A 16077-nucleotide genomic window follows, 5' to 3' on the forward strand; every position below is an offset into this window, starting at 1 on the left:
CCTTTAAAGACGACCAAGTTAGCTGCATGAGAGAATGACAGACTTTTCTGGCAGAAGAAATAGTATTTGTAGAAGAACAGAAAAGAGGCATATCACTTTTCAGGAAGAGCAAGTCTTTGATGTGACTAGGGTAAAGGATTCCTTTAAAGGGAATAGAACAGAAGGAGAAGAGGTTGGAGAGAGAGGCAAGGGTCCATATATAAAGTGTCTTGTAGTCTTGCTAAAGAAGTTGAATTTTATTTGGATGTGATGGGAACTATGGAAGGGGTTTAAGCTGAGGATTTAAAGTAACAACAAACAAAAAAAGAAGAAGAGGAAAATATTTAAAAAGAAAATATTTAAAAAGAAGTTGAATTTTATTTGGTTGTGATGGGAACTATGGAAGGGGTTTAAGCTGAGGATTTAAAGTAACAACAAACAAGAAAAAAGAAGAGGAAAATATTTAAAAAGAGTTCTATTAGTGAATGTTAGGTGTGAAAAAGTAAATTGTAATTGTTTAGTTAGAAATTACAACTTTACAAAGGCTTTATTCCAATGTATCATTTTAATGAATTGAAATAACAAATATGGCAATGGTTTTATTACCATTAGTCACCTTCCTAGAGAAAGAGTTGAGGGACGTCTCAGTTGTTAGGTTTGCAAGTTACTTTTTCTTTTCTCGTGGAGCCTTTATCTTACTGTTTGTTCCCTACACTTCTGGAGAACTCTCTTATGGAGCTCCTGTTCCTGTGTCTTACACAGGTGGGCTCCCCATGTCCAGCACAGAGTGTCCAGTCCAATGTCTAGCACAGAGTAGGCAGTCCGTAACAATTTGTGGAACAAAAGGAAGAAATAATGAGTCAGTTCTGTTGGATAATAGGATCCACCCATATAAAACATGCCAAAATTAAACAGTGCTCCCTGTTTTAATTGAGTGGTTTATTTACATGTGGAGAGCTTTGTGACCTTTTTTCCATACTTAAAGCTCATTGGGAGTATGCACGTATACGTACATCATAGGCACACATACAACATACTCAGAAACAAAACTACCCTCATTTTTCTATCCTATTTATCCTTGGACATGTAATATGGAAAATTAGGCTTACATTAGTGAAAGAGTGAGGATACTGATTAAAGTATCTGCCATTTCAGCAGTTTGAGTGAGTCCTTAGTGAAATATTGGCAGATATAATTTGTTTATTAAAAATCTCCACTAGATGTATTTATTTTGTGATTCTATATGCCGCACCTATTGGACAAGCCTGCCCATCCACCATCTCCCCCCAGAAAAGGCCGAACCCAAAACAAAGCAAGCCTTCAAGGAACCTTCTGTTCACCGCAAAAGCCAAACAAAACTAACACATGTGAACATTTGGGTATTTGTAATGTGTCTTGGAGAAGTTGATAAGAGGAGGCAAATCAGTGGAGCCTGGAGTAGTTAGCGAGGTTTTTCATGTTATGGGTGGGGTTGAAGCACCGATCTTGAAGAGTGGGTTGGAGTGAGGAAAGGAGGAAAGGAGGAAAAGAGGAGGGCATCACACCAGAGGAAACAGTGGGAGCCACAAACAGCAGGGAGGGATGAGTGCAGTCGCCATAGCGAGGAGCCTGATCTCATCTGGAATGCCATATCGAAGAAGGAAGAGGACAGGTGCAGGGACGATGGCAGCAGTGTAAGGTGTGCGTAAGGCTTGGCATTCTTAAAATCTTCCCAGTGTCTTAACGTCCTTGTTACTCAGCTGATCAGTTTTTTTCATAACTTGGGTTTAGATCTTTATATCTGCAATACTGGGCATTAACATTAATTATAGAAAAATATGAAATCAAGTGTTGTCATTCAAATTACAAAAAAAAATTTTTTTAAACATATATGTCATTGGCTTTGGTGCCAGCCTCAAAGCCAGTAATACCAATGATCACATTTATTATTTATATTCTTTTGTAAAGGTCAAGTATCTGTTTACTTAAAGGGGCACTGTGCCCTCATTTGTACAGGAAATAATAGAAAAACATTGGAATTTTCAAAAGTATAAAATCCATGTAATCTGTACATTTTTTAATAGTGCTGACTTGAAAGCATGGATTCTAACAATCCGTGTGATAGTCATGCAAACAGAATCTTGAGTCCTAAGAGCTAAATGAGTTAGAGGAAAGGCATAAGGATTGAGGTTATTAGTTTTGGCTGCACTGCACTTAGCTGACTGTAACTGGACCCAGCATTTAGCCTCGCTGGAATTCAGTGTTCTAATCTGAACAGGAAGACTTTTATCTAGATAATCTGTAAAGTATTTCCTAGCTTTTAAAAGCCTGTGAACCTAATTCTTATTTGCCAGATTATTAATATTGTCAAAAGGATAACCCCTTCCTGAGAAAATGATATTTTCCCTTTATCAGATCTTTATCTCCATTATTTGGAAAGAAGCATTCAAAGAGAGCAAATGCTAATTCCTATAGAAATTTTTTGCATTTTTGTAAATAATTACCTTATTTTTGTCACTTATGTTTTATATTTGACATGTTATTTAAGTATATATTGAAATTACTACAAAATAAAATTTAAAATCCTTCAGGAAAAATCAGATTTACTTTCAGTTAATCAGGTTTTAATTTGTGTTCTTTTTAAGGGAAATCAGAGTTATTTTTAGAGGGAAAGAGAAAATAAACTTAATAAGCATGAGTCCTTAACAGGGGTGTGTGTTTGCAGTTACGACAGAGTGTATTTATTTCTCTCAGGGTGTTACTTGTTAGATTTCAAGTGTTTTCTTAAGATTGATCTATATTTCCTAATGATTCTGACTTGCTCCTATTTCAGGAACATTCACAGTTCAGTTTTATGATGGAGTAATTCGTTGTTTAAAAAGAATGCACATTAAAGCCATGCCCGAGGATGCTAAGGGGCAGGTAAGAGTGTTCAGCATTCCTAGCTACCCAAAGGGGTTTCTCCTTGAATGGTGACCAATCAAAAAAAAAAAAAAATGTATACACACACACACACACACACACACACACACACACACGCATACATACATACATACATACACACACACACACACACACACACACACACACACACACACACACACACATTTTTAAAGTGAACTAATTGTAGGATTATGTGCTGATAGCCCCAAATAGCAGCAAGAAAAAGAAGCTTAGAATGTAAAATAAATTATACACTTGATTTTTGCTTCTTTGGTTTTAGACCTGCTAAAGTTATAGGTCACTAGTTTCTGTTCCAGGTGAAATCCCAGCATCCACTAAGCTGGTGTTGTCCTATCGACCCAGCTGGATCGTGTAACCAGTCTATGGGAAGTGAGGTAAGTGCCTTTTTTAAATTTTGTTTTGTTTTTCCTGGTATATGGTATTTAGGAAGTTAATTTTTAATATAAAATTTTATATTGAGTTTCTTATCTTCTTCTTTCCTTCTATAAATCATAGCCATTAATCTTCTTTTAAAAGGCGCTTACCTGACACTCTGTAGGCTGTTTCAGGTAGGGCTCTGTGAGTCATATGATGTAAGCAGTGTAGTACTACATGCTTTGTCACTGCTCAGAGCAAGAATGAACGGTAAGCATTTGAAAGAGACCCTGGGATAAGGTTAAAACCATGATTCCATTGGTTGAATATGTTTCCTGAAATACTGGAAAGAAAAGGTGCCAGTAGAAATTTAAAATATTTTCTTTCATGTTCTGCTGTTATTTGGGATTTTCAGCACCTGGACCTACAATTAATTTTAAGAAATTGAAAGCAATCTATAAAAATGTCTAATATGGATGTATGCTACATATTTATCCCATACCAAGCAATGAAAAATTTCATCCTGAAATGTGTTGAAATAACCCGGTCAGCTCCAGTCAAGTATATACATTTAGTAATCTAGAAATATAGACCACCACATTAAAAAAACTATTCTTGATACCTTCTGAGAAGCATGATTGTTTAGATCACTTGTTTTTCAAAAACTCATTTTGAAACTACCAGCTGGCAAGAGTTTTTTCCCAATTAATATGGGAAAGCAATTTAAAATGGAAGTTCTTTTCATTAGGAAATTGCTTTGTGTCTGCCTACTTGTATGTATAAATAAAATGTTCTTTTAAGCATTCATTGGTGTGATTTCTTGGTTGCTGCATTGAAAGATTGGTTAAAACATTGGGAACTTAATATATACGTGTTTATTTAAACAAAATTCTCAATTTTGTTTTTTACTTTAAAAGTATTATTTTGTAATTCTGGTTTTTCAATGTTCATGAGATTGGCATTAAAAAAAAAAAGATAAGCATAAATCTTCCTTTTTTTCCGAAGTGAGACATTGAGCTAATTTGCTTTGTGGTTAAACGATAAAGTTGTAAAAATAAATTTATTGGATGTATTGGATCTTTATTTTTAGGAAGTATTTTATAAGTATTTAGTAAGTATGTTAGTCACACCATGATATGTTAACATTGAAATCAATGCTATAGTACCACTCTGAAAGAATATGTGGGTAAATAAAAATATGGGAAAATATGTGAAAATAATTTTACATTTTTCTTTATAATTTTTACACACATATTTTAAGCACATTAAAAATATTTATAGAATTTTTTTAAATGAAATGTTTTCCTTTTACGAGTGTCTTTTTCCCAACAAGTTTTTTACTTGTTTTCATCTAGGAAATACATTAATCAGGTGTTGCATGGACAGTGCTAAGAGTCCTACTTAGTCTCTTCTAGATTTTGAGTACTTTGAGAATTCCTTTATAAAGATACACAGTAAAATTAATTTTGCTAAATTAGCAAAGGATAAGGCATCAACTAAATGCATTATGGAAATGATATAGCTCTTTCCTGTTCTTTTTTCTTCTTGAGAGTATGCTGGTAGAAAATTTGTATTTGTAAGTTATTAGTATGAAAGATTAGCTTGTATAAGGTCCTTTGCTATTTATAAAACATTTTTTGCATACATGGTTTTTTTTGAATTCTCATAGCAGATCCTTTGACGTAGGTATGGCTTATATTTCTATTCCATAGTTGATGACTTCTGAATTTAGAGAATTGAGTGACTGAATTTACTTAAAATTTCACTCAACTGTAATATGCAGAGTGACTCTGAACTCACTTGATTTCAAACATTACTCGTTACGGAGCAGTACTATGTTATCTTCAGGGAGCTTTACCACTAGTCCTAGTTCATGGAGGGATCACACCAGTTGTTTTTTATAGTGAATCTTTCCTATTTAAAAAATAGGAGAGCAAAATTATGGGGGAATTCTTGAATCACACAACTGCAGTGATCCCATGATTAATAAGTCATATGATCAAGAACTTTTTTGTTACATTTAATTTCACTTTTAAAAGGTACAGCATGAATCTCTTTGTCCTACTTTTCTCTTTATTGGAGATAGAAAACAATTGGGAATGGAATTTACCTTTGGCATTTTTCAGCATTTCTCTAGCAACTTAAAATTGTCCCCACAATGTGGAACCCAGAATTAAATGCTCTGCTCTTAATAAAACTGCAAACACATGTTCTCTGTTGAATTTAGCGCTTTGTAGTTACTCCTGTTGCTCTCTTTTGCTTTGTTGATTGTTCCCTATCAGTCTTTTTCATTGGTGATGCTTGCTTTCTTTATTAAATGTCAGTCTCAAGGCTCAGCTCTGCCATACTTGAGCTGTCCAGATTGCTCCTTCACCCCTAGACCCCTCTTTCCCATTTTATGTGCACTTTGACTGCCATGTCTTAAGTTGTTTTCCTTTTGCATGGAGTGCCCATTTACTCCTTTCCTCTGCCCTTTTTCCTAGCCAATTGCTACTTCAGGGTTTCAGCTCATCTATTGTTTTTCCCTGAAGTCTTCCACTGGTCTTTATCTTAAGTCAATCTTTTCTTTTTTCTTCTCTTGTGCTGTTCTATTGATTCCTCCACTATGTCTGCTGTCACATTGTCTTGCAGTTAATTTTATTTCCTTACAGTCAGGACCAAAAATGAAGATGGCTTTAAGTAAAACTGGGGTTGGACAATACTGGTGCATCTGTTTTTGCTTTGTTTTTTGTTTGGTTTGCAAACTAGAGATATAAACCCCATGACACCACCTTGTCATAATTCACTTTCTAATAAGACATGTACTAGGGACATAGTTTAAAATAGTGGAAAAGCTGGATGCTGGGTATCTTCTAGGCAGGAACAAGGATGTGGTCACTGCAGGGCCAGTGCGTTCCTGGGGCTTCGAGGCAGCGTCTTTTATCAGCTGTTGTCTCATTAATGCTTAGCATACTTGCTGGCACATGTAGCATGTTATTCAATAGAAGATTGGTGAACGAATGTGTTAGGTGCAGTCATATGATGTTTTCAGTTTATTTCAATCATACTGGGGAGAGAGAGACATAGATTTTGTTTGTTTTTGATGGCTTATTGTCTTCATCGTGTATTTTCAAGATTGAGCAGCTATCAGCCTGTATTGCTTAATTATCTATGTTTGCTTATGTAACCCATGAGTTAAGTGTATTTGATGTTGTGAAATTGTTTTTAGTTGCTTGGACTAAGAATTTAGTATATTATGCATTTTGATAGAATCTGAATTGTTGGGTTTATTTGACAACTTAGTGGCCTCAGTGGAAGATAACTCTATAGAGATATTACAAATAGTTGTTTTGAAAAAATCTTTTTGATTATTCAGATTTAAATGTTAACACCACTTCTTTTCATCTTTCCATTTTTTTTACAATAAGCATTTTTCATTAAAAGGAGTAAAAATTATTTAACAACAAACAAAAAATGAGCACAAGAAAAATAAATATTCCCTCCTCAGAAAAGTGGTAACTAATACAGACACAGTAAGCTGTAGAGAGAGGGAAATTAATCTGGAGCCTGACGGTGTGTACTTTACCTTGGTCAAGACAAGTAACTCTTTTTTCTTTTACTGGTTATATGAAGCTGTTGTGATAAATTGGTAGCTGAACTTTGAAAGCTTTAAAAACTAATAAAATCATACCTTGATTGCTATGAAATTGACTATACTTTGAGTGGTACATATTCTTCCTAATAAGGAATAGTAACTTGCTCAGTGGGAATATGTTTCTTTTAATCTTTGCAGAATTGCAACATAAACATTTTTCTCTTTTTTCTTTTGTAGTCCGTTGTGTTACAGAAATGCAACTTGACATTTAAACTGTCAAGTAATTAAGGCCCAATATCATGGAATATCCTTATTTGTCATAGGCTTCTCTGTTATTTTAGATATTATTCCTGTGAAAATATATCAAAGGAATATTTGTTATTGTGTATTTTCCTGTTTTATGTAAGGTTATATAATCCAGCTAACCCATTAGACTGTTAAATTTGACAGTCTACCATGTCAGTTTACCCTGTAAATATAGTTAGTTCAGTTTTTATATTTGTGTGTGTATAAAAGTAGCTTTGAAAATGTGATACATGCTTTTGCTCATTAGTGTGATTAAATTTTGATTAATTTTTAATGCTTCACATGTTTTGTGTTTTTCCCTTGGAGGATTGGATAGCTTTAGTGAAAGCAGCTGCTGCAGCTGCAGCCAAGAATAAAACAGGGAACAAACCTCGAACCAGCGCTAACAGCAATAAAGATAAAGATGAGAGAAAATGGTTTAAAGTCCCTTCAAAGAAGGAAGAAACTTCAACTTCCATAGCCATACCAGAAGTTGAGAAGAAGGAAGATCTGCCCACATCTAGTGAAACATTTGGTACAAAATACATTCTTAAGTTCTTTCCTTATGGCAGTGGTAAACTTACACAGTGAATAAGTCAAACCCTTTGGCTACCTGTAATTTGAACATGTAGTTAAATTATTAGGCTTTTTTCCTAGCATAATATGATGGTTAACTTTTTTAGCATCTTACAGATTTGAAGACTGATGGTCTAATGTGGGTACTTGCTAATGGATGCCCTCAATATTCTTGAAAAGAAATGAGTTGAGAGATTGATTTTTAAGTTTTTGGTAGTAGGTTTCAGGTTTTCGGTTTGTTTATTTTGTGTTTTTTCTTTAATCTTTTAAATACTTCTGCATGTATTTCAATATATCATACAGAAAAAGCAGTAAGTCATTCTCTTCCTGCTTTTCGTTCCTAAAAAAAGTAACTGCTTAGTAATTTTTAATTTCTGATACATCAGTCTGGAGAGATTTGTGTTTTTTAAAGTTCTGTGTTAAGCACTAGATTAAAAAATTAAATGTAAAGCATTTTTACTATTTTGCTATTTAAAAAAGAAATTCATGTGTTTTGACTTTGAATTCTAGATAAACTCTCATATATATATTCTATTAAAAGTAGGACTTCATGTAGAGAACGTTCCAAAGATGATCTTTCCACAGCCAGAGAGCACATTATCAAACAAGAGGAAAAATAATCAAGGCAACTCATTTCAGGCAAAGAGAGCTCGACTTAACAAGATTACTGGTAAACTACAATGATTCTTTTGGGGAGGGAAAGGAGGGTTGGACTTGAGAGTAGTTTATTTTTAATAAAGCAAAATGTGTCTTTTGGTTAGTGTAACAAGCTGGTTAATAAGAAAGACAGTTACTTTATGGTTCTTCACTATCAGCTTTCTCTTTCCTGAAATGTGGAAAATAACACATATTTTCTACCTACCTCACAGGGATGTTGTGAGGATTGATAGGATCAAATATTATAAAATTCCATGGTTTTTAAATCATCTTGGTGGTAGGAGTAGTTTCTGTAAGAACTGAATTACTAGCTTTTGTCAACCTGTGGTGACACAGTGTCTGAGGTTCTAAGTATGACAAACATTCTTACTCTTGACCAGACTCATGAAAAATGGTGCCATATATGGCTGGGAAGATGAATGCTGAATTAAATTCAGTTCCTGAATCTGTTAATTGCCAATGTGAAAGCACTTCTATATGTGTTTTAAATTTCTATCCTTATCTTCAGGTTGGTCTTTAGAATCTGGTCTCATTTCTCTGTGCTTTCTTGTAATTTAGGAAGTAGAGTGTTAGTATGATTAAAAAAATACTGAAAATCCTAGCCTGGTTAGTGTCTGTAGAAGAAGGGATTTCGGCATTAAGAGCTGGGGCCAGTCATACTAGGCCCTATCACCTCCAGTGTCTGTTCAGCCTAATGACTCTAGTCTTTCAAAGAAATTGTAAACATACTTTATTTTTCTGAATATATCTCAAAAGCAGAGTTAAGATACTTTAATTATTTAGTTATATGTTCTCATTTTAAGGAAAAATGGTTTTTAGGGCCTTTGGCCTAATAAAGCTATATAAACCTTTGTTGGCATTCTTTCAAGTCATTTAAAGAAGCTTAGTTTCATTGTCAGATCTAAGAATGAATATAAATTAAACATTTGATCATGTTCTGAGGGGTAGAAGCCCACTGAAAGACAATTCTGCCGTTGAGGTTGTTTAGAACCATGGTTATTATATTAGTCATCTAAGTGATTATCATTGGTTTCAACAGGTGAAAATATTTAGTCTTTTTCCATGTGTTAATATTATTTTTTGTACCTTTCTCTGGTAAGGGTTGTATTTGGCCCCAGGACAAGAAATATTTCAAGTCAGTTTACCCATTCCACCTTTTGCTTAGAGACTTACTACCTTTGGAGAAAGCCAAAATGTTGTCCAGGTGATTGTGACAAAGGCAACTTGAGATTTCAGTTTTGCCTTAGAAAAATGGGAAGTAGTGCTCCACACTGTGGCGGAAGTGGGATAGCATTTCTAACTCTGTGACACCAAGATTGAAACAACATTGTTGGAGGAGCCAAGACCAACCAAGCAAGATGGAAGGGACACTGATGTGATATAACTACCATCTCACCAGCATCACAGTTTTTCCTATCTGGGATACCTGATTTTAGGTTCAGTCAATGTACTCTTAAACGTGCCTTACTGAGAAAAGTTCAAGCTCAACATTTAAAGAAGTGAAAAAAAAAAGAAAACGCTCAGTCCACAATGACGCAGTATCTCCACATGGCCTTGAAAAGACAGCAGTAGGGAAAAACACATTTTACTGTGTGCCTCAAGGAATTTCTAATGCTGATTGCTTAGTAACACCCCGTGCCTTCTGTGTGGAGGAATGTGGCCCTCACATCCCTTTGGGAATCTCAAATGAACAAGTGATAATTTGGCAGCAGTAGAAAAGAATAGGACTTTATGAATGTGAAATCATGACTTTTTTGCTTTTTTTACCCAGAAGATTTAAATGTATGATAATCCTTTCAGGTCATCTCTGCATCTGTTTGTGATTTCATGTTACAATTATGTCATGCAAAAAGACAATAGCTATTATAGATTGGCTTCAGCAGTTGAAACTCAGACTTGCTCTGTTCAGTAAACTTCATTTGTAGACCATAAAAAGATGAGAAATACTATAAAATAGTGATTTTTGTTATGGAATCACAGTGTATTTTATATTTGTCAAGCTCACTTACATGTGTCTTTTTGTCCCTTTACTGTGGAGAGGAATAAGACTATGATCATGGCAGCATCTCAGCTTGCTCTGATATATTTCCTCCTGCTCTATTTTATTTATGCTTTAAATAGTTGTAGCTGAAAATAAGTGGACCAACCATTGGATAGATTTAACTCATATATTTATTCACTGTCTTTCAGTTCTCTTCCCCATATACACACTCTGCAGTGATTCTAAACCTGATTTTCTGCTCAGGAAATATGGGATGGCTATTTCCAAAGTTTACAAATAAGTAGACATTGATATAGTTGTGCACTATATATGTTCTTCCAGAGTCGCACTATTTTTTATTATGCAGTGTGCTTTATGGATAGTTATATGCTTTATGCATACTGATTTAGAATGGACAGTTTACCAGAGAAATGAGTCCATACTTTGGGACAAATTTGCAAGCAAAATGCAGGCAACTTTGAGTAGATTTTAAGATACAGGTTGTTAAGGGAAGAAGAAAAACATCAGCAGTTGGTAAATGGTATGTTTCCAATAGTTGTAGTTCTTCGAAATTCAGCCAGCTTAGAAATGTTTATGTAACCTAAAAATTTTTTAAAATAATTTTAAAACTCAAGAGGTTTGAGTTGGCCTGTAATGTTATTGATAATAATATCAATAATACTTGATTTTTTTTATCCCAGCAAGAATATTGTCTTTTGGAATCCTTAAATGAAAAGTAGACAACAAATTTCACCACTTTGCTCTTTCTTTCCACACTTTTGTCAGTCCAAGGTGCTTTGCCCTCTCTGTTCTCTTTAGTCCTATTGGCCATGAGAGACCAAATGTATATTTTATAGCTGAAGTTGAGTATTTTAATTGTAACTTTGTGGGTGGTACTCATGAATATTCAATATCCTTCTACCTGATATTTAAATCATTTCTTGAATCTGCATAATGCATTTTATTAAGATAATTACTCTATAGGTACAAGATAACAGATTTTTGGCTGCTTATCAAGGTAGCAGTAGTCATAGTCCTCTCAAAGACATTTTATTTTTTGTCCCCTTTTTTGTTTATGTTTGTTATCTCTTTTGTAAGATAGTGTGCATATAAAGTATGAAAAGCTTTCTGTTGTTCATATTTGAGGGTTTTGAATTCACTATATAACTTGTATTTTCTAATCTAATTTTATGTAGTTTTTATTAAATGCGCCATTACTTTTTATAAGAACATTTTGAAGCTTTTTTATTTCCTTCATAAACCATTAACTGGGGATTGCTTTTAATTATTTGGGTCTATAATACCTAATTTAAATTCACAGAGTATGGCTGAATTATTTTGTTTCTTTTAAAACTTGTAGTATCTTATTTTTAATTTTGTGGTTTGCGATCTATTTCATCAATTGATGAGATTTAAAAACGATTATACCACCTATATGAAAGAAAACACAATTTAAGATATAATTTAATAGATTGAATAGCAAATATTTGTCCTGTCTGCATAGCCCTTCGAAGTGGAGCCTCTACTCAGTTCCCTGCAAAAGAACAACTTGGGGATCACTTACCTTTGGTTTTGGTAGTATTGAGTCTCAGAAATATTAGCTAGAGAAGAAAGACCTAGTGAATGTAGTCTTTAATGTTAAAGAAATATTCCATGCTACATCTTTTTTCAGTTATCTAAAAATCACTACAGAAGTTACATTTATATATTGAGGATTGAATTTATGGTCTATAAACTATTTTTGTAAGATTATTTATGTATATGTTCCCATTTAAATCAATTTGATTTTGTTTGAGACTTAACTGTGTGGTTTGTTATCTCAGAATTTGATATCAATGTTAATAACCATTATTGATAAAGTAAGTCATTGTTTTACACTCCGCCTTTTCTATTTTAAATAACAATTCCAAGTGCTAGATGTTCAGCTTTCCCATAACGGAAAGGTAGTTTTTGTCTAATTTAACACTTGACTCTAGTACCGCTTTAAGAATACAGGTTTAATATTTGAAGTCCTACTTCAGCCGCTTAATATCTTTCTTTGAGATAGTTATCTGAAAAAGTTGAGATATTGCTTCTTGGATAGCTTGAAATTATGTGGCATTTTGGGGCACTCTTTCCCGCGTATTAAATAAGCTAGTGTATATAGGTGGTACTGCTGTGGTGAGTTTACTGTTATGTTATCAGTTATTAAACAGTCCTCCTTTGAAGGAAAGGTTTTATGTGGCTCACTTTGAAATGACACAGAAATTATTTTGGTGACCTTTTATGTGCCTGTTGGCCATAAGCAAAAACAAAATTTATTATTATGCAAGGGTTATAAACTTGGCTTCATTGAAGGTACTATCAGGTGCTTAGCAAAGAATCTTGACCAAGTAAATGCCTTTAATTTATAAATTAAAGCAGAGTTTTACTGTCTCATAAAGTTAATTATGTGTTCTCCAGATAAAATATTCTTTCTTCTCCAATTGAGAGTTAGTGGTATGCATTGGAGAAAATCGGAACTCCTGGATTATTTCATCATTTCTAGAATTTCCTTTTAAATAGTATCATCAGTGTATTCAGCACTTTTGTAAGAAGATAACCTGCAATTGGGTGTAGAGATAAATTGGTAAAGCTTAGGTGAAAGGATCTGAGTGAAATTAAAAATTTTATATTCTAGATGTTTGGAAGGATTTCTCATATTTTAATATTCTATATTTCTGTTGTATAAACAAAGCCCATGTTATGAGTATTAACAATCTAAGCCATCCTAGGTTTCTGGACCTTAAGCCATAGAAGTTTAAATTTTTACAGAATAAATGTCTACATGTGTGGTTTTTAAAGGATATCTTTGGGATAATTAAACTGTGTAAGCACCTCTCAAGTTCTAATTCAGTCCCTTGAGTCACTATTAAGGATGTTTGTATTTTTGACATGTAAATATTTGAGAAAATATTTTTTCTATACATTAAAATGTATGGAGGATTTCAATTCTTAAATTTTTGAGAAGTTAATTAAGGTGAAAGTATTTTTCTAATAAGCAATTTCTGTACAATTTTTCTCAAGGTTTGTTGGCATCCAAAGCTGTTGGGGTGGATGGTGCTGAAAAAAAAGAAGACTACAATGAAACGGCTCCAATGCTGGAGCAGGTATGAAATGGTAGCATTTGATTTTTTTTCAAGGTTCCCAACTGGAATGATCACGGAGCTATATTATCCACATAATTGAAATTGCCCTTTTGGTCAGATATGGGAATAGGAAGCTAATTAGTTGATGATATGTTTTTAGCTCTGCCTTCTACAAGGTATACAAATAAAACACAAATTTCATTAGTGTTTGTTTTCAATAGACTGGCATTAAAGCCTTTGTCTCCAACATTTGAAGGCCTGGAGACAGACATCCCAGGGTATATAAGCTTATAGCTAGATCACCTTTAACTAGCTTACAAAAAGACCCTTACACAAATACTTTTCATTTGTGAGTTAAAACAGGGTTTTTGACATCTAATAAAGCTTCTTTTGAAAGAAGTTTCTTTTATATTGTAACAATTGGTGTTGTTAGACTATGTGTTTTATGAATTGATCAATGAGCCATACATTTTTGCTAGGATGTATATTTTAATAACTACAAAAAAAGAATTTTAAAAAGCTATTAAGGGTCTGTCTTTAAACCACCTAATAGAGGAATTTAACAGTGAAGGTTGCAGTTGCTAGATTTTGCCTTGGCTACCTTCAGATTCCCATAATACCTGTACATAATGAACTGTGCATGTTTTTACATTCTCTAAAGGGCTTAACTTCTTGGGCACTGTAAGACTATAAGAACATAGTAATAGCCATAACTGAATTTCTTTGGTTCCCTTATTTTAAAATCTGAGCCTTAATGTAGTTTTAATACATCCCTTTTGTATTATTTTAAATTTCTTTATTAGTAGTCTAATAAAGAAGACTTTAAAATGAGTATATTTTGCTCTTATCTATATGCATTTAAAAAAAATCGTCCAAATTTAATTGATATTGTATTGAGTTTTTCAGGGTTATTTAAGGCCTGATTTGGTAACAGTACATTGTTTTAGTGAGTCCATTAATGTTGTATTAAATCAATGGTCTTTTAAATTGATGAAAAATGTCAGTGAATCATACTTTCTGATTTTCTGTGATCATCAAACGGTTAAGTCTTTGCCGTTATTGTCAGTGTATCAACCAAATTTTAAGTAACTTTTTTACTGTGTATTACTATATTCGATGTCCCAGATAAAATAACAGTATTTTGTATTTTCACCAGTGTTTATGATATTCTCAGAATGCAATAAATCAGGGACTTGGGTAATAAAATGTTTCTGGAAAATTCATTACAATGTCAATCTTCATATGCACAATCCTGCTGAGGTAAATGTGATTGTGAAAATTACTTATTATGTGCGGAAGTTAGTGGAGAGGGCAGTGCCCATTTCAGAGAGAAGTACAGAAAACATTTTGAAATTGAGGTAAAAAGGAAAGAAAAATTGACTGACTCGGCTGTTTCTATTTGCATAATTAAAACATTTTTGAGAGTCCTTGCCAGTTTTGTAACAAAGAGACCAGTGATCATTAATGAAAACTGTAAACTATTTTAGTTATTTAAGGAACGTAATGCTGTTCCCTAATTTATTTGTCATTCAGGTTGATTTCAATGTGGAAGTGTTTTGTAACCAAACTCTTAATTTTTATGCTAAGTGTTTGCCCTGCTTCAGAGTTAAAAAGCCGAGTTATAGAACTCTGAATTACATCTCAGTTGGTATTAACAATAGTTTGAAGGAGAGGTATTGATTGTCACTAACCTCTGTTGTCTTAATGAGTAAAAATAATGTCACTCATGACATAGATTTATAATAAGTCTATAGCCAGACCTTACTGTGCAAATGGATTTATTTTATTTACATTAAAAAAAATTCAGTCTCTGTGGTCTTGAGCCCCCTATTTTCAGATTATTAATTATAGGTCATATAATTGTATTAGGGATTGTCATGTTATATTTACTTTTGGGTAAAACCTGCATTAGATGCATAATTCAGTAAATTTTTAAAAATGTTAATTTGTCCTTGTTTAGAAGTTAAGCACCTTATCAAGATATTAATTTAAGTTTTAAAACCTTGTTTTATAACTTTGTAATGAGAGTAATGGATGCTGTAGTGATGTCTCTCACATATGTGAAGATGAACAATAAAATTGTTTATTTACAAGTAATGGCTCTAATTACTTTTCTGGCAACACCTTTAATAATAAGCTTAGGAATCCTTTCCATTTATGGAGTAGCTTTTCAGATGGTTAATCTGCACTTACACATGTGTAATGAGTAAATTCAAGTATAGAAATGATGACAACTGAATGAATGGGACACTTGACACCAGCCCTTTTATATGGTATGTCAACATGCCATCTTTAGAGCGTTCAGAGGTACCATACATAATACCAAATAATACACCATTTTTCCCCCACCAAAATTTGAGCACCTTGTATTTTAGTGGGAACAGAAGCTGATTGCTCCCCAGACAATGATCTTTCATATTCCAGAAAACTGGAGACTGCAGACTGATGGTCATTCCTCACAAAATATATGGAACTAAAAAGGTTTCTTGGGGACAAGCATGTTGTTCATAGTGCTAGCAATTTGATTCTTTATAGAGGCCTGTCTTTGTGTAGATTTTAAACAAGTGTTATCATATTTTGCTGTCCATTGCCTATGTCAGAAGGAGATACAGTATAGGCTT

General features: G+C 33.5%; 1 protein-coding gene across 12 annotated transcripts in view; it reads left to right on the forward strand.

Moving 5' to 3' along the window:
- PHF20L1 (PHD finger protein 20 like 1) overlaps nt 1–16077 on the forward strand; it is an 85768-nt gene that overhangs the window by 19870 nt on the left and 49821 nt on the right. For 5 of the 12 annotated variants that reach the window (XM_037020719.2, XM_073230156.1, XM_037020715.2 and 2 more), the window contains 5 exons: nt 2792–2880; nt 3207–3296; nt 7463–7670; nt 8253–8381; nt 13395–13477. In XM_037020719.2, coding sequence (XP_036876614.2) covers nt 2792–2880; nt 3207–3296; nt 7463–7670; nt 8253–8381; nt 13395–13477 — 599 coding nt within the window. Of the gene's footprint in view, nt 1–2791; nt 2881–3206; nt 3297–7462; nt 7671–8252; nt 8382–13394; nt 15550–16077 lie in introns of those variants that run through there. The other 7 variants (XM_037020716.2, XM_037020718.2, XM_037020717.2 and 4 more) reach the window with 7 other exon arrangements.

This window comes from Manis javanica, chromosome 2, assembly GCF_040802235.1.
Source record: "Manis javanica isolate MJ-LG chromosome 2, MJ_LKY, whole genome shotgun sequence".
Lineage (NCBI taxonomy): Eukaryota > Metazoa > Chordata > Mammalia > Pholidota > Manidae > Manis > Manis javanica.